At 41.1% G+C, this 19206-nt stretch overlaps 1 protein-coding gene across 3 annotated transcripts in view; it reads left to right on the forward strand.

The window, feature by feature from the left end:
• The first annotated feature begins 2695 nt into the window (after positions 1–2695).
• Positions 2696–19206, forward strand: part of RNF216 (ring finger protein 216) — a 146570-nt gene continuing 130059 nt past the window's right edge. For 2 of the 3 annotated variants that reach the window (XM_045993528.1, XM_045993530.1), the window contains exons 1-2: positions 2696–2835; positions 18931–19066. In XM_045993528.1, coding sequence (XP_045849484.1) covers positions 19000–19066 — 67 coding nt within the window. In that variant the 5' untranslated portion in view covers positions 2696–2835; positions 18931–18999. Of the gene's footprint in view, positions 2836–13852; positions 13910–18930; positions 19067–19206 lie in introns of those variants that run through there. The other variant, XM_045993529.1, reaches the window with a different exon arrangement.

Here is a 19206-nt window from a genome sequence, read left to right on the forward strand (position 1 = left end):
CTCTCTGCTCAGTGAGGAGCCTGTTTCTCCCTCTCTCTCTGCCTGCCTCTCTGCCTACTTGTGACCTCTCTCTCTGTCAAATAAATAAATTAAATATTAGAAAAAATATATATTTTGACAAAAATGAATCCATCTAAAGAACAAAATAATACTTATGGGTAATGGGTGGCTTAGGCAAATGTTGCAATGTTGCTGTACTGCTTATATGTTTGAGGTCTGTTAAAGACTGTTCCCTGTCCTGCTCTGCTGTCTTGTGGTTCAATGAGAGGACAGGTGTGAACTCATCTGTGGCATCTTGAAAAGATGGATCAGCGCCAGAGACACCTGGGTTGCTCAGTCGTTTAAGCATCTGCCTTCGGCTCACGTCATGATCCCAGGGTCCTAGGATCCAGTCCTGCATGGGGCTCCCTGCTCAGTGGGGAGTCTGCTTCTCCCTCTGCCTATTGCTCCCCCTGCTTGTGAACTTGCATGCTCTCTCTCTCTACCTCTCTGACAAATAAGTAAATAAAATCTTTAAAAAAAAAAAAAAAGACTGGAGCAGGGTCCACAAATCACTAACAATGACCACGATTAACTAAATCTTCAGAAGCCTGTGCCATCAGACCTTACCACCCTCTTCCTTGTGCAACTGGTCTTTCCTTCTCATTCACAGAAGATTTTGGGACTTGTCTCATTCTGTGCCCTGCGCCCGTTTCTGACATATTTCTTGATGATTTAATATTCTTTTCAATAATCTAGCTACATCCATACCTTTGTTTCTTGATTCCTCCCCTTGGAGGATCTACACCTCCTTCCCACGTCAGCCATGCTCATAGTTGCCCGTGGGCTTTATCATTACCAACAAGTGCATCATCTCCCAAATCTTAGTGTCAAGCATACCCGTCTTTGACCCCCTCCTATCTCTCCATCTCCTTCTTCCCCCCGCACATAAGCAGGTTGCTGGAGAAAGATCCACATCCTTGCTGCCTGGCCTCATTTCAAATTTCTGATCATAGAACTCCAATACGGCATTGGGCTGGTCATTTCGCCCTTTGCTCTCTCCTTCACCAAACTCCCAGATCTTCTCCCTGACCTCACTATCAGCTAACATCCCTCCTCCTTTCCCGAAGGTTCAGTCCCATCATATTGCTTCTCTGAGCAGCATTTGGAAACGCCAATCATTTCCTTCTTATCGAAATGCTTTCTCTCTTTGGCCTCTGAGATACCACACTCTCCTGGTTTTCCTCCGCAGCACCCTTCTCTAGATTCCAGATGTTGACATGACCCTGAAATCCATCCTCAGCTTTCCTCTCTCCCCTATCTACACTCATTCCATAGGTGTGAGTGTACTAGTCCCATGGCTTTACACATTATCTCTCTCAGTGATTCTCAATTTAAATCCCCTGTCTTGAGTTACCATTTGTTTTTCTGAAGCTGCAGACATATACCCAACTGCCTAATGATGTCTCTACTTGAAGATCCAGTTGGCAATTTCATGTGCCCAAAACATGTTCACTTCTCCCTACTCCAACCAAAGTCTATCCCTCCCAATTCCCCCCCCCCATATTTGTGACCGAAACCACCATTCACCCAGTTGCACATGCCAAAAACCTTGTAGTTACCCTTGACTCCTTTCCCTCTCACCTCACATCCAATCCATCTGCAAATCTGTTCTACCTGAAAAAAAAAAAAAATCCCTAATCTGATCATTTGTCCCCACTTCCTTCCTGACGGTACTAGTTAAAGTCGCCATCCAGTATTACCTAGACTCCTGCAGTCTCTTCCTAACTAGCATTCCTGCTTCTACTCTGAGCTCTCCAGGACCAGAGTCCTCTTTGTAAAAAATCAACCCACGCCCCCACTCCCAATTCTCTAGTAGTTTCCCATCGCAGAATAAAGTACAGATTCCGTTTTAAGACCTTCTCTGATCTGGCCTCCCATCGCCTGGCCCACCCCCATTCCCTACCACTCTTTGTCTCACTCCCTGCATTGCAGGCACCCACACCGTTTCTCTAACACACCAGGCATATCCCCTCTGCTTGAAGTGTGCTTCCTCCCGGCGGTCGCCATAGCTCACCTCCTTATGTCTTTCCATTTTCTGCTCAAATGTCCCCTCTTCAGAAGACTCCCTGACCACCCTTGCACCCCCATCACACTCTACCCCTTCCTCTGCTTTATTTTTCCTGTGGGCACCCCCCCCATCCCCGACAACACTTCCTGCTTAAGCCAGTATTTTAGTTCGTTTGTTAGTGAGTTCGCTAGTTGGTTATATACTACCCACTAAAACATCGTTTTGGGAGGACAGGGACCTTCCATACCGTTGTATCCCCAGTTCCTAGAACAGTGCCTGGCACACAGGAAGCTCTCCAAAAATATGCGTTGAATGAATGGTTTGCCAAAGCAAGGGGTGCAAATAAGTGCATATCCAGTAGATTTCCATGGGCACATGCTCCCTCCCAACATCCCCCCCAACACACCCCCCTTCTCAGCTCTAGGGAGAGGGCGACACTTCCTGGGGTTGGGGGAGGGGCGCCTCAGTTTCCTTCGTCCTCCCACCTCGTGGGGGAGTCAAGACTCAGTGGGCGGTGAGCGGACAGAGGTCCCTCTCTATGGTCCTACTCCCCAGGCCCCTCCTCCCTAGCACCCGGCGTGCCTCTATGGTTCTTCCTGTCATTAGTCGGGAGGGGGCGCTGTGCGCAGGCGCGGGGTGAAGCCGCGGCGGGGCCGGAAGGAGTGCAGCGGTGGCCTCGGCGGCGGCGGCGGCGACGAAGCTGTCGGCGGCCGCTCCTGGTGACTAAAAGCCGTGGCGACAGAGGCCGCCGAGCCCGCCTGGCGAGCCGGCGAGCTGAGTGGCGAGTAAGTGTCGGCCGCGGGGCGCACCCGGCTCCTTGGCAGGCCGCGTGAGGCGAGTGGCGTCTCAGCCCGGCGCCTCCATTAAGCCCCGGGGTGGGGGCGGGGGCGGGGGCCACGGCCGTGAGGGGCGGCGGGGCCGCAGAGTCGGGGGCGCGGGCCTGGCCCTGCGGCCGCCCGAACGCGAGCGGGCCCGGGGCCGCGCGGGGCGCCGCTGAGCGCTGGGCGACTCGAGCAGCGGGGCCGGCGGCGAGGCGGGAGCCACAAAGGCGCAGGCGGCCGGCGGACCCTCCCCCGCGCCCGCCACTTCGGGAAGTTTCGCTGGCCGGTCCCTCGGCCTGCTGCGCGAGGGCGAAAGCGCCGAAAGACCGAGTTTCCCCGCCGGCACCTCGCGGGAGGCGGCGTCTGTGGAGCCGAGCGCGGCCTGGAGCGCGCGGGCGGCGATGCCCTGTGACTCTGAACTCCGGCGACCCCGGCCCAAGGGCGCCGGGCCTCAGTCCCCAACCCTCTCGACTCGGTTCTGGAGGGCTGTCTTCTCTAGGAAGCCGGCGACTCCCACCCAGCCCTCGTGAGAACATCCAAGTGCGTCAAAACCCCGTGCAGCGCGGGGAACGCGAGCCCGACAAAATGTGCCTGGAGCGCCGCGCAGTGAACGAGACCGGCGTTCCCGCGTGGGATGTGGCTGGAGACTGCGTGGAACGATTGTCTCAAAACTTTGGGCCGCTTCAGTCCTGTGGGAGGCCCTTCCCCTCCCCCAGGGTGCCTGCGGGGTCCCATGTAAACCAGCCAGGGGCCCTGTAAAAAACCCGAATATCGCACACGTGATAAGTGCCTGGGTCGAGCTGGTCCTAAGCGCTTTGCTAATGCAAAAAGATTTATTTACCTGGCTGGGAGCAGGGAGAGATCAGGGAAGATCTTAGGACCGACCTCAATTTTAGCACGCTTGCGTGAAGGAAGACTGCCGAGGAACAGCCGTGCTTTGTTGTGTTTATTGTATGGGTAATTTATTGGGGCTGGGGATAGGGAGTGGTGTGAATCTGAGAAGAACCTGGGGCCAGATTTGGGGTCTCCCCCGTAATCCTAAATAGAGGTTAGCGGGCAGCAAGTGAAAAAGAAGCCTTCCAGCCCCTGTGGAGGAAATCTAATAAAGGAAGTTGAAATGTGAGTCAAGGAGACAAAGTTTATGAAATATGGTAGGCGAGAGCACTGTTGCTAACACTGATGGCTTTTATTTATTTATTTTTAGGTTTTATTTATTTATTTGACAGAGAGAGATCACAAGTAGAGAGGCAGGTAGAGGGGGTGGAGGAAGCAGGGCCCCTGCTGAGCAGAGAGCCTGGCTCAATCCCAGGACCCCAGGACCACAACCTGAGCCAAAGGCAGAGGCTCAACCCACTGAGCCACCCAGTGCCCCTGATGGCTTCTATTTAATTAGTGTTCGTTATATTCTAGGCTGTATTAGGGTCTTTTCAGACCTTATAACTGGTTGTCACAGCTGGCTATATTATTTTCATTGTCAGTAGACAAAACATGATTCCATTTACTATGTACTAGACACTGTTCTAAGCATTTTATATATATTAACTCCTTTAATCTTCGGTGATGGGGGTCTGTTCTTAAAAAGAAAGAAAACGAGGTACTGAAAAATGACTTATGCAGTCACAAAGCTTGTAAGGGTCAGAGCTGGGACTTGAACTCAGTTTGGTTCCATAGTTTATGCTCCTAATTATTTTGCTATACCTGTGAATGATACTTACTTGAAAAGTTCCAGAGTATTTACTTGGGGCCAGGCAGTGTGCTATGTCCTGTGGCTATGGGAGTCAGTAAGAGATAGGGTCCTACATCTTTAGAACTTGTTTTAGCAGAGGAGCTAGCTATCTAACGTAGTTTCCTAGGTAATTGTAGATTGTTGTTGTGCCAAGAACTCTGAAGGATTGTGACATGTTGTGTGAATGAACAGTGGGGGATAGTCAGGAAAGGTCCTCCTTCTGAGGAGGTGATATTTAAGATGAGAACCTCAAGGATGAATGGAGTTTATTTGGTCAGAGGCAGTGAAAAATAGCCAGCCAGCAAGAGGGAAGAGGAAGGTGTGTGGCGTGTTCAAGGGACTGAGCCATGGTCCCTGCAAAATTGTGAATGGGGGAGGGGTGCAAGCTGAGGCTAGCTGTGTTAGCAAGGGTCCTAAGAGGCAGCATTTCACAGGTCTGGCATTTTGGTCTTCCCATGATGAGATTTTATGATGCACAAACCAACCTCCATGCTACATGAAGATATGTCAGATACTGAGATAAAAGGGACCGCGTATCATGAGTTCACAGAGGATTCACCTGTAAAAAGATGAAAACGATTTTTTTTTCCTTTTGTGGATGAGACTGTGCTTGCTTATTCCAGTTTCTGAATCAATTTTTACTCGACATTTGAGGAAAATCTTAGGTTATATGTTAAACATTTTAGCCAACCCAGTGAAGATTTTGAGTTTAATTTTTGGTTTAAAACCTTTCCTGTTGTAGAAAGACACGATATGAGGATTTTTAGAGCTCTTTTAAACTCTGCTAAAACTGCAGACTAATTGTCCACATAATTGTCTGTGATTATGAATGCCATTTTATCTTAATTCTTTCACTTTGTCTATATATTAAAATATACACCCATTGCATTTTTTTTTTTTTATTCTGAACTCATCACTTGTTCCTTCTTAATAGTATTGCCATCCTTCAGTGACCCAACATCTAGGTGTCCTCAACATCTAGGTCAGTTTTGACTCCTTTATTTTCTTCTTGCCTCATGGCTCTTTACATACAAAAATCCCATTGAATCTAACCGTAATTGGTATCTTACATCTTTTTTTTTCCCCCTGCTTATTGTTATCTCTAGTTCATACTTCACTGCCTCTTGTTTCCTGGGTTTCCTGTTACTAGATGTTTTTTATAGTCTTACACATTGCAGTTAGGTTGATTTTCCTAAAGTACAAGTCTCTGTATTACTTCTTATTGATTAGAAAATAAAATTTGAGCTGTACTTCAGTTATCCATAGATGAACAGAGCAAACCACTCTCAAACGTGTAACTTAATATGACAGTTTTATTTGTCAGCAATTTTGTGAGTCAGGAGATTGGGAAGGACTAATGTGGGCTTTCCTTTTTTCCTCCCTGGTCCACATATTGCTAGCAGAAGTGGTAGGGCTGGAGGTTCCACTTCCAAAATGCTTTTTCACTCCATGCCTTGTCAGGGACTGCAGGGAGGCAGGGCTCAGCTATGTTTTATTTCTCCGGGTGGTGTTAGGGCTTTCCATGTGCTCTCTTCATCAGGAGGCAGACTTCTTAATGGTAATTCTGGCCTCCAGGAGCCCTAGGTGGAAGCTGCCTAAAATTGTTCTCTTAAAGGCAAAGCTTGGAGCTAGCAGAGCATTCATTTTAGCTTAAATACAACTATCTGGGCAAAGCTTCCCTCACTACCTGCCCTCTCCCAACTGGAATAGAGTCTTTATTGTGCTATGTCTTTTTATTTTGCAGTGTGCTTCATTGTGTGCTGAGTTTCCCTCACTGATTTTACTCCCCAAGTTTTTTGAGGCAAAATCCATGTTGGGTTTTCTTTGTACGTATTCCCCATGGTGCATAACACTTTTTTTTTTTTTTTTTAAAGACTTGATATATTTGAAAGTGAGAAAGAACACGAGCTGAGCAGCAGAGGGACCAGCAGATTTCGCGCTGAGCACTGAGCCTGATGTAAGGCTTGATTCCGGGATCCCCAGATCATGACCTGAGCCAAAGTCAGATGCTCAATGAACTGAGTCACCCAGGCACCCTACAACTGTTTTATACCACATGGCAAGATGGCAGTAGTATTTGCTGGATTCTTTAATGTATTTTAATTTTAAATAGTCATGTAGGGGTGCCTGGGTGGCTCAGTCAGTTAAGCATTCAACTTGATTTCAGCTCCTTGATCTCAGGGTCCTGCGTTCAAGCCCCATGTGCGGCTCCACACTACTCATGGAGCCTACTTAAAAAAAAAAAAAGGTAATATAAATAATTCCAGTTCAGTATAGAAAAGTCAGGAAATATAACAAAGCAAAAAAAAAAAAAACAAAAACCTTTAAACTTAGTACTTAGAAATAACCATTATTAACTTTTTGTTGTGTTGATTTAATATTGATTAAACCTTAGTATATAGGCTTACAACGAATGAATATCCAAATGACGGTTAAGGTGAGGAGCTAGGATTTGAATGAAGAGCAGTAATCACTTACAGTCACTCAGAAAACCATGCTGGGAAACAGTGTTGTGGAGTGGTACGATGTAGGCACGTTAGCATCTAGCGGCCTGTGCCTGGCTCCCCTTCGCCCACCTTCCGCTGGAATGTTCACAGAGATTAACTCATTAACTTGGAAACATACTACCCCAAGACCAGTGTTGCAGAAGTGAGAGACATATTTATGGCGATTACTCTGGAAAGCAGGAACATCACAAACCCCAGGACCATGCAGTATTATTAGCATGTGGAAGGAAAAATGGAGATGTAACACGAATAGAAGGATGAGAAGAAATTTATAACCAAAGAAAATCCTGATAAACTGATTGTTGTCACTTAAGCCTAATTCTGGTTATATATGGCTCTGATGGATGAAGATGTCTTTGGAGCCACTCATTTACTCAACAGCTGTGCCAGACACAGGAAATAACGCTCTGAATAAGATGTAGTCAAGGGCATATGGAGAACACAGTTCACGTGTGAACTTTGTCACATGTTGCTATAGCCATCCAAGGAAGAGAAGGAGATTTTTAAAAAGGTAATGAGGACAATTGTAGGAGGTGGAAGAGAATATAGAATTATCACCTCATTTTTCTTAAGTTTTTACAATGTAGTACTACATACGATTCTCTGTGGGGTGAGGAAGTGCTAATTTTTGTTTCTAATCTGGAAGCATTATCTGATGTATTGACTATAGAGTATAGTCACAAATGTACATATGATAATTTTTACAATAAAAGGAAGAGGCAAAAACTATTCTGTTAGGTAGCATTTCTCATTTCTGGATTCCACATTTGGTGAGCCATTTTCTTCAGCTGTCTGATGAAGAAGCTACTTCCAGAGGAAAAATGAAGTTTCTTATAGAAGGAAGTAAAAGTTTAACTATAAAACTAGGAAAAGTAACCTGGAAGAGGAAAATAAAGCCCTACCCCCACGTTTGGCTGTATTGTCAACTTACTAATAAACACTGTACATCTGCTGTGTACTTTTGATAACAAGCTCCTGTTTTGGTGACATTTATCATTACAAAGCGGCTTCTCATATTCCAGCACAGCCTTACAAGGTAAGAATAGCAATTTCCATTTCATGGGGAATAATAGTAGTCATAGTGTAACACTGGGCATGTGCCACGCACTATGGTAAATATATTCAATTTTAAAACAACTATGCTCATTTTACAAATAAACTAGGTCCAAGAGATTGAGCAATTTATGCAGTCACTGAGTCACTAAATGGTGAAACCAGGGTTCATGCTTAGGTAGTTTGATCTGAAGCCCAGATGAGAGGACTGAATGTCAGGGACTTTAATGACCTTTGCGTAGAAGCTGGTAAGGAGTAGAAATTCCCTCATCAGACTACTTTCCTCACTGAAGTTTGGGGACATTGTATGTACCACTCGCTCATGAGGAATCTTGCTTTTAAAGCACCGCCAGTGATCTGTTTAACTACAAGCTTGACATTCTAGCTAAATTAGGTATATGTAAAATGAGTCACATTTCCCTTTGACTTCCAGTATAAAATTGAAAGAACCTTGTGGTAAAAGAAGAAACAAGAAACGTGGCTGCTGGGATTATGTTCACAATACTTCTTTAAAATTGTATTTGAAAGAAAAGTAAAGTTTTGAATACAGTTTAAATTTGACATTAGAACTCTGACCATGCTGATTATAAATGATGCCTCTTTTATTTCAAGGGAGATTTGTAAATTTTTAAAAATTGAGATACCTTTGTCCAGTTACAGATATCAAAGTTTTACTGTAAAACTTAGTCTTTTTTTTTTTTTTAAAAGATTTATTTATTTGACAGATAGAGACTACAAGTAGGCAGAGAGGCAGGCAGAGAGAGAGAGAGGGGAGGAAGCAGGCTCCCAGCTAAGCAGAGAGCCCAGTGCGGGGCTCGATCCCAGGACCCTGGGATCATGACCTGAGCTGAAGGCAGAGGCTTTAACCCGCTGAGCCACCCAGGCGCCCCTAAAACTTAGTCTTGATACACAACTTAGTATTCTCTATGTTGGAAAAATGCTGATGTTATTTGATTTTTAAACTCTGTACAGGCATCATTATATGAGAAGCCAGAGTCTGGGGTCTACTTTCTCTAAAGCGTGTTGTTTTTCCCAGGAAGGTAGAAAAAAATTGAGATTTTCTTGGAACCAAGAACATTGGTTCTTAATTATTGTCATTAAAGTAAAGCAAGAAAATGGTTCATATGGTTCAAAACACTACTGTTTCACAGAGGCAACCACTTTTTTTCTCTCATAATGGCTTTTGTTCCCCTTTCCCATTTTGAAATAGAGTACACACAAAGAAGTTTGACCCCAAACTCAGTTTAGGCCTGTGCCTAAACTTCATCTAAATGAAGTCATTCGAGGTATATTCTCTTACATTTGGATTCCTTCCCTCAACTATTATGAATGGCTTAATAAATTAAAAGATGCTTCTCTCTGCCACCCAGTTTAAGAAGTAAACTCCCATCTCTAAGCCATATCCATGTTATCCTATCCTGATAATAACTCATTCCTTCCCCCAAAATTAACTCTTAATCTGACTTTTATAATCATTTTTTCATGTTTATTGTTTTATCACCCAAGAGTACATTCCTAGATGCTATAATCTCATTATAAAATTTTGATGTATTTTTTAAATCTAAGTTTCCTCTTCCCTTTTTTTTTCCCTTATAATTTATCTGTTGTTGAACCTGATCCATTTGACCTGTAATTCCCAGAACCTAGCTCGGTGTTCATCAGACTTCTAAAAAAATTACCATCCCCTTATAGAACCTTTTAAAACATCTTTTTTTCTAATCCTCTCTCATTAAATACTAAGGAATAAGATTTTACTGGATGGGACTGAATTTTGGAGGGTCACAAACCACCGTATTAAGATCTTTTCACACCCTTGCAAAAGCACTCCCACTGAGAATACATGGTCTGGGTTGCATAATTACGGTGTGTTCAAAAATTTCATTTTCTTTCTAGCCTCTTTTAAAAGTGGTTGGGTCCAGATCCTTGTCCAAACTCTGGTTCCATCTCTTTCACAAGACTGTAGATAGTGTTCTTTCCTTGGAAGGCACTTAGTTCTTGTCTCTACGATGTTAGCAGCCAGTGATATTTAAGGTCCAGATCTAGTAATCATTGAGGATTGCAAAATGGTATTTTAGTTGGATTTTTAAAATTAATACTGGAATATTTTTATAAAGAAACCATTTTCTTGTCTACTCTTTGTCCAGTAACATAGAGTTTATATAGAAAAGGCAAGAAAGTACCAGATTCCCTGCCTCTATTTCATCTATATTTTATTTGTTTGCTTGCTTATTTATCTATAGAGAGGAAGAGAGGGAGACAATCTTAAGGAGGCTCCACGGTCAACGGAGAGCCCAGTATGGGACTTGATCTTACAACCCTGAGATCCTGACCTGAGCCAAAATCGAGACAGACACTTAACTGACTGAGCCATCCAGGCACCCCTGTTTTACTAGTTTTAAAGATAAAGTGTTGGTTGATAATATCCTTTGAAAATGACCTTTTTAAAAATAATTATGACCATTTTTATTTATATGTTTATTTAAGAGATTCATGCCATATTATCTTTCTTGGAGCTCAAATTGTCCCATGTTTGGCCAGTGGGAGCCTCTTCAGGATTTTCTTTTTCTGTGTTATTCTGACTGAACCCAGTCTTTGATAAGTAGTTTTTGATTGCTTTCTTGATATCTGGTATGACAAGGTATTGTAGGCTCATTTTGTAATATTCCTGCTCCAGAATTGGAATTAGTAATTTCTCCAAAATCCTGGTTTCTTTTGGTGGGAAATAGTATTTTAAGACATAATCTAGGCATTGTTCATTGCTACAAGTAATTGGTTTTCAGGCCTTTGGGGGGTGGAGGGGGGCAGGACAGAACTAAAATTATTTTAAGAGTTCACACTAATTCACATTTTAGGGCTGTTGAGCCCTAAATCATCTTACAAGTTTTTTCTATAGGCTTTTATTTATATATTATAAATAAGATTCCTTTTTTTACACTGAAATTCTTGATGCCCGAGGGCACAGGGATTAATAGAATATGCCATAACTGCTAATCTTTTTAACTTGTTACACACGAAAGTGTCAGAATGAAAGTCTCAGAAGGTCACAACCATTATGATTACATGACTTTAAAATTTTGCATATGCTTCCCCCCATAGTTTTTATAATTGTACTATATTGCTTAATTTTAGTTCTTACTTAATCTTTGTGCTACAAGTAATTACATATTTAATGTTTACTGCCAGCCTTTGTGTTGTTGTCTTTAGTCACTTTGGTTGCCTGAAATTTATTTTTCTGTCAGATTCCTTAGGAAGGTCCTATAGAAACAATCAGTAATCCATAAGTTCTACATGTTGATAAATTTGTGCTCCTTTTCTTTGAAATTATTTTTGCTGGATATAAAATCTCTAGTTCATATTTTTTAAAAAAGTATCTTACACCATTTTCTAATGACATAAAGCATCACTATCAAAGTCTGCTAATCTAATTTTCTTTCTTTTCAGTGGCTCAAGCTCAGCTCCTAAAAGGATTTTTTTTTTTTCTTTAAAGTATGTGTGTCTTGGTAGTTGTCATTTCGGGAGGTTTTGTTTTTTGTTTTTCTTGTTGTTGTTTTTTAGGTATTTACTGTATTCTTTTGAAATATAGTCTTAACATTTTTATTTTAGGAAAAATAAAATTTTTTTCTGTTACAATTTTTAGTATTCTCTTCCCTTTTGATTTATTGAAGAGCTGCTGTTTGTTACGTTGGACAATCTTTGTCTTGAATATTTGTTCCTTATCTCTTTATTTTTCTATTTAAAGTTTTCCTCCTTTTATCTTTCAGTTCTCCTGAGCAGTATATGTTGTGTTTATTCACACTTATGTTCCTTCTAATTTAGTCTTCACTCCTAAAACTTCTTAAAATTTTTCTTTCTTTTCTGAGATCTGCCATGCCATTTCTGGTTTTCTTGTTCTGGTTTACGTTGTTGTTTTATGTCTTGTATTATTTTCATAGTGTCCTTTAGGTTGTTAAATCTTTCTGGCATGTTTTTGTTTATAGGGATGTTGTTTTGCTGCTGCTTGTTTTTCTTACAATTTATAGGAGTTTTGACATCAGTTCTTTTCTAACTCATTTTTTCAGCAGAAACTTTGCAAGCCAGAATCTTTGCTCATTTTTTATAAAGATTTTATTTATTTATTTATTTATTTATTTATTTATTTATTTATTTATTTGACAGAGATCACAAGTAGGCAGAGAGGCAGGCAGAGAGAGAGGGGAGGGAGCAGGCTCCCTGCTGAACAGAGAGCCGGATGCTGGGGCTCGATCCCAGGACCCTGGGATCATGACCTGAGCCAAAGGCAGAGGCTTTAACCCACTGAGCCACCCAGGCACCCCGATCTTTGCTCATTTTTAATGAAATTGGGTTTTTGGGGACTTTTAGAAGCAGGGTACTTTAGGATAGCTTTTCCAACTTCACAGAAATCCCTTTTCATGCAGTTTTCAAAATATGACAGCTTCTTCCCCAGTGGCTTGCCTTTTCACTCTTACTAATTTCTTTTGTGAATAGAAGTTTTTATTTTTAAATTTTATTTTTAATCTACAATATTTACAATAGTACAATATGTACTACTATCTTTCTCAACCCCAAGTTTGTGAAGGCATTTTTTTTTAAGGTATCTTCTAGAAATTGTTTTACCTTTCTATTTAAATCAAGAATTCACCTAAAGTCATTTTTGTCTAAGGCACGAGGAAGAGACTTAGTTCCTCATTCTTCCTGCCCCCCCCATACAGCTTTCTAGTACAGCATACAGTAAAAATATGTTTTCCACCGCTCTGCAATGCCACTTTTGTCATAAATCAGACATCCGCATGTGAATGAATCAGTTTCTGGACTCTTCCTTTCGTCTGTTTTTCTCTTCTTTTGCCAATACTGCATGGTCTTAATTAACTGTAGCTTTGTATTAATGAGACTTAACTATCTAATGGTGTAAGTCTTCCACCTCTTGTTTTTCTTTATGAACACTTGGTTATTCTTGGCTCTTTGCATTTTCCTGTAGATTTTAAAATCATGTAGTATATAGCCACTTTTTAAAAATCTGATTAAGGCTGTATTAAATTTGTAGATCAGTTTGGGAGGAATTGACATCTTTACAAAATGGAGCTTTCCAGTCCGTGAATGTGGTATGTGTCTCCATTCAGTAGTGTTCTTTTTTTTTTTTTTAAATTTTATTTATTTATTTGACAGAGAGAGATCACAAGTAGATAGAGAGGCAGGCAGAGACAGAGAGAGAGAGGGAAGCAGGCTCCCTGCTGAGCAGAGAGCCCATGCGGGACGCGATCCCAGGACCCTAAGATCATGACCTGAGCCGAAGGCAGCAGCTTAACCCACTGAGCCACCCAGGCGCCCCTCAGTAGTGTTCTTTGGTTTCTCTCAGTGATTTACAGTTTTTATATAGAGGTCTGGCACATCTTTCATTGCATTTATTCCTTGCTATATGAAATTTTTTGATGCTACTCTAAGGAGTATCCTTTCAAAATACCATTTTCTGATTGTTTCTTACTAGTATAGCATTCATTTTTGCATATTGGTTTTGTATCCATAGACTTTGTTATTCATTCCGCTTACTCATTACTGTGGTGGTTCTATGTACAGTCACTTATACAAATATGTATGTGTCCCCCTGTTTCGTTCCCCTGTTATCTTCCAGTATTTTTATCATTTTATTTTTTTTAAGTAGGTTCCATGCCCAGCGTGGGGCTTGAACTCGAGACCCCCAGACTGAGACCTGAGCTGAGATCAAGAGTCGGGACACTCAACCGACTGAGCCACCCAGGTGCCCCTATTGTTTTATCTTTTGATAATCCTTCTGGAACTAATGTTTATATGTGGTATAAGGAATGAATCAAGGCTTATTTTTTTTCCTCTATAGATAGCCACTTGGCCCAGCAATGTTTATCGGGAGACCATTCTTCCCACTGCATTGCAGTAGCACCTTTGTTTTTATATAGATGACCAATCGTATGTGGGTCTGTTTCTGAGCCCTCTAGTCTGTTTTTCTGTTGCATCAATAGACATTCTTGGGGCCCCTGGGTGGCTCAGTGGTTTAAAGCCTCTGCCTTCGGCTCAGGTCATGATCCTGGGATTGGAGCCCCGCATTGGGAGCTCAGTAGGAGTCTGCTTCACCCCCTCTCTCTGCCTTCCTCTCTGCCTCCTTGTGATCTCTGTCTGTCAAATAAATAAATAAAATCTTAAAAAAAAAATATATATATATATCTCATCTGCAAATAATATCACTTTAATTTCTCCCTTTCAGCTTGATATTTTATTTCTCTTTATTGCCCTACTGCACCTTCTCCAACCTCCAGTACAGTGTAGATGAGAAATGGTGCAAACTGTCCTCAATTTTAGGGAAAAAGCTTTCATTGTTTCACTGTTAGGTGTGAGGTTTGCTCTAGTGTTTTTGAAATGTCTTCAACTGGGCAAAGGTAGTCTTCTCTAATAACCAGCAGGCTGAGAGATTTTAATCATGAATAGCTGTTAAATTTTAATGCTTTTTCCTCCAACCTACTCAATGATGATATAGTATTTTCTTTATTCCAATAACATAACTTAGTTTGCTTTGGTTAATGATTTTTTGCATCTGTGTTCATGAGAGAGATTGGTCTTTCTTGTGCTGTTCTTTTTTTTTTTTTGAAGATTTTATTTATTTATTTGACAGAGATCGCAAGTAGGCAGAGAGAGAGAGGAGGAAGCAGGCTCCCTGTTAAGCAGAGAGCCTGATGCGGGGCTCGATCCCAGGACCCTGGGATCATGACCTGAGCTGAAGGCAGAGGCTTTAACCCGCTGAGCCACCCAGGCGCTCCTTTCTTGTGCTGTTCTTTTTTTTTTTTTTTTAAGATTTTATTTATTTATTTGACAGAGAGAGAGATCACAAGTAGGCAGAGAGGCAGGCAGAGAGAGAGGAGGAAGCAGTCTCCCTGCAGAGCAGAGAGCCCGATGCGGGGCTCGATCCCAGGACCCGGAGATCATGACCTGAGCCGAAGGCAGTGGCTTAATCCACTGAGCCACCCAGGCGCCCCTCTTGTGCTGTTCTAATGAGCTTTTAGTATCAGAATTATGCAGGCCTCATAAAATGATTCAGAAATAATGTTTGTTCTTTTTCTGTTCTCTCAGTTTTTGTAATATTAGTTACACTTCTTCCTCGGATATTTAGAAGACTTTACTGGGAAAGGTTTCAGGGCTTTTACAGTATTCTTTGCGGGAAAGTTATTAGTTACTGATTCAGTTTCCTTATTTGTTAGAGCTCTGTTGAGATTTAGTTTTCTTTGTTCAGGGGCACCTAGCTGGCTCCGTCCACAAAGCATGTGACTTTTGATTTCAGGGCCGTGAGTTTGAGCCCCACAGTGGGTGTAGAGATTACCTAACTAAATAATTTTAAAATAAATAAATAAAAACTTTTCTTCACCTATGGTAAGTTGTATCTCAAAGAGTTTGTCCAGTCACAATTGCAAATTGATTGGTATAAAATTATACATAATACTCCTTTTGTATTGTAGAATCTGTGGTGGTATCTTCTTTTACATTCCTGATAATGGTTGGTTGTGTTTTCTCCCATTTTCCCTTGATCAGTTATGATAGAGGTTTATCAGTCTTCTTAATCTTTTTAGAGAAACAACTTTTTGTTTGGACTTTTCTTTATATGTTTGTATCTATTTTGTTGATTTCTGCTGTTAGGATTGCCTTCTATTTTTCTGGTTTGATTTACTGTGCTTTTTCTAGCTTCCTGAGATGGAGGGTTCAGTCATTGATTTCTTGGTCCTTTTTCTTCTCTAAACTAGCATTTGGATGTATAAATTGTCCTCTAAACACTGCTTTAATTCCAGCCTAAGATTTTTTTTTTTTTTTTAAGATTTTGTGTATTTATTTGACAGACAGAGATCACAAGTAGACAGAAAAGCAGGCAGAGAGAGAGAAAGGCAGAAGCAGGCTCCCTGCGGAGCAGAGAGCCCGATGTGGTGCTCCATCCCTGAGATCATGCCCTAGCCAAAGGCAGAGGCCTTAACCCACTGAGCCACCCAGGCGCCCCAAGCCTATGAATTTTGACACATTTTGTTTTCATTACTGTTTGGTTCATCCAGTCAAAATACAGGAGTTTCTAATTTTCGTCATAATTTCTTCTTTAATCCATGAGTTGTTTAGTTTGCTTAATTTTCAGTATTTAGAAATTTCCTGGTTATCTTTTACTGAGTGTTTTCAGGTAACAATATACTGTATGATTTCAAGCCCGTGAAATTTGTTGAGACTAGCCTTATGACTTGGGATATAATCCATTTTGTAAATGTTCTCTGTATACTTGAATATGTGTTCTGCAGTTGTTAGGTAGAGTGGTTTCTCATTGTCAATGAGGTCAAGCGGTTTGATAGTGCTCTTCAGATCTGTCCAGCTATAAGTGTGGATTTGTGTTACTTCTTTAAGTTCTGTCAGTTTGAGGTGTATGTATTTTTTGAAACTATATTATTAGATTCATACACATTTAATACTGTATCTTCTGTGAGTTGACCCTCTTAACTGGATGAAATCACCCTACTTGTCAATTTTGTCTGATCCTAGCCTATTCATAGAATTTTTCATGGGTTTTGTTGCACCTCTTCTGCCCCTCACAAAAAGAAAAGATTAGTTGAAAAGAGGGCTTCAACATAGAATTGGAGTTTGTTTAAAAAATCAGATGGAGGGGCACCTGGGTGGCTCAGTCAGTTAAAGCCTCTGGCTTCAGCTCAGGTCGTGATCCCGGGGTCCTGGGATCGAGCCCCGCATTGGGCTCTCTGCTCGGCAGGGAGCCTGCTTCCCCCTCTCTTTCTGCCTGCCTTTTGCCTACTTGTGATCTCTCTCTCTGAAATAAATGAATAAAATCTAAAAAAAAAAAAATCAGATGGACATCTTATGACTGAAAAATCAAGTAATAAATAATAAAGATTTTTATTATTTAATAATAATATATTATATATATCATATATAATATATTATTATTATATTATTAAATATTATTTAATAATAATATTATTATTAGTTGACCAGTATATTGCTTTCCATCCTTTTGCTTTAAAGCTTTTTCTTAACAGTGTTTATGTTGTCTGTTTATGTAATACAGTTTCCAACATGATTGTAGTTAGGTTGTACAAGATAACGACTTACATAAATTGCAAAGTAATTACCTTGGAAAGTTTAGTTAACATCATCTCATATGGGTAACCCCCCAAAAAAGAGAAAAATGTGTTTTCCCTTGCAATGAGATCTTTCAGGATTTACTCTCTTAGCAATTTCCAAATACACCCTACAGCAGTGTTAACTGTAGTCCTCATGTTGTACCTCTGGTCCCATGACTTACTTATTTTATAACTGGAAGTTTGTTCCTTTTGACTCCTTTATCCAGTTCTCCTACCTTTGGTAACCCTATGCGATCTTACTTTCTACAAGTTTGGGTCTTTGTGGGGTTTCGAGTTTTTTTTTTGGACTCTACATGTGAAATCATATCTTGTTTGTTTTTCTGTTTCATTTCACTTAGTGTATAATACTTAGTGTATAATTCATCCATGTTCTTGCAAATGACAGGATTGCCCTCTTTTTTACAGCTTAGTAACATTCTGTTTTCTAGCATTTCTTTTTTCTTTTTCTTTTTTAAATTTACTTACAAGAGGGAGTAGAGGGAGAAGGACAAGCAGATTCCATGCTCAGTGCAGAGTCCAACACAGGGCTCATTCTCAGGACCCTGATATCATGACCTGAGCTGAAACCAAGAGTTGGACACTTAACTGAACCACCCAGGTGCCCCTCTATTTTCTTTACCCATTCACTGAATGAACACTTGGGCTGTGTCCACATCTTGGCTGTTGTAAATAATGCTGCAGCGAACATGGGGGTGCAGATATCTTTTCAACATTAGTGATTTCTTTTCCTTCAGATACATACCCAGAAATGGAATTGCTGGATCATATGGTAGTTTTATTTTTAATTTGGGGGGGGGGGGTTGTTTGTTTGTTTTAAGTATGTTTGAGAGAAAAGCACACGTGAGGTTGGGGGTGGTGGAGGCAGAGGGAGAAGCAGACTTTTCATTGATCAGGGATCCCAATGCAGGACTCAGTCCCAGTACCCTGGGATCATGAAGTGAGCCAAAGGCAGAGGCATAACTGACTGAGCCCCCAGGTGCCCTGTTTTTAATTTTTTGATGCACCCCCATACTAGTTTGCATGAAGGGAATTTACATCCCCTCCAGTACTGTAGGAGGGCTGTCTTTTGTCTATACCCTTGTCAGCATTTGTTATCTCTTTATCTTTTTCTAACAAGGGGGAGGCTATCATCTCGGTTTTGATTGTATTTCCCTGGTGATTAGTAATAATGAGCACCTTTTCATGTACCTGTAATCCATTTGAGCATCTTATTGGAAAAATGTCTATCTAGGTTCCTTGCCCATTTAAAAATTGGATTATTTGCTTTTTGGCTATTGAGTCGTGGAACTTCTCTGTATGTTTTGGATTTTAACTCCTTACAAGATACTATGAGTTGCAAATATTTTCTTCCATTCCGTAGGTTGCTGTGATTGAGTTTTTAAGTTTATTTTATTCTTTGTATGTTCCATTTGTTCTTTGATCCTTTATTCCTCTGTTATATGTTATTTTGCAATAATAGGGTTTTTTAAAAATTATCCTTCTCCCCCGACCTATCAGCTTTTTAGTTACACATTCTTTTATTTTTCCCTTCAGTGGTTTCACCATAAGCTTAGAATGCTACCTTCAAATATGTGGGAAGAGTTTTGACAATCCCTCATTCTTAATGTGGTTTGTTTTTTTTTTTTTTCAGACCCTTTTGAACAGATAGTCGCCATGTTTAGATATTAGCAAGCACATATGTGTATGTCTGCATTTGAAAATGGCAGAGGGGAACAATAATGAAGAAGTCATTCACTTGAACAATTTTCACTGCCACAGGGGACAAGGTAAGTGTTCATTCTCACTTTCTCCCTTTTATCATTGTTTTTTCTCTTTATGGTATAGTCATAGTTTCTTTGAAATGAACCTGTTTTGCACCATGTGGACCCCAGAGACATTTCATTTTTAGACCTCAGAACATCTGGTG

The sequence above is a fragment of the Meles meles genome, chromosome 21, assembly GCF_922984935.1.
Source record: "Meles meles chromosome 21, mMelMel3.1 paternal haplotype, whole genome shotgun sequence".
Lineage (NCBI taxonomy): Eukaryota > Metazoa > Chordata > Mammalia > Carnivora > Mustelidae > Meles > Meles meles.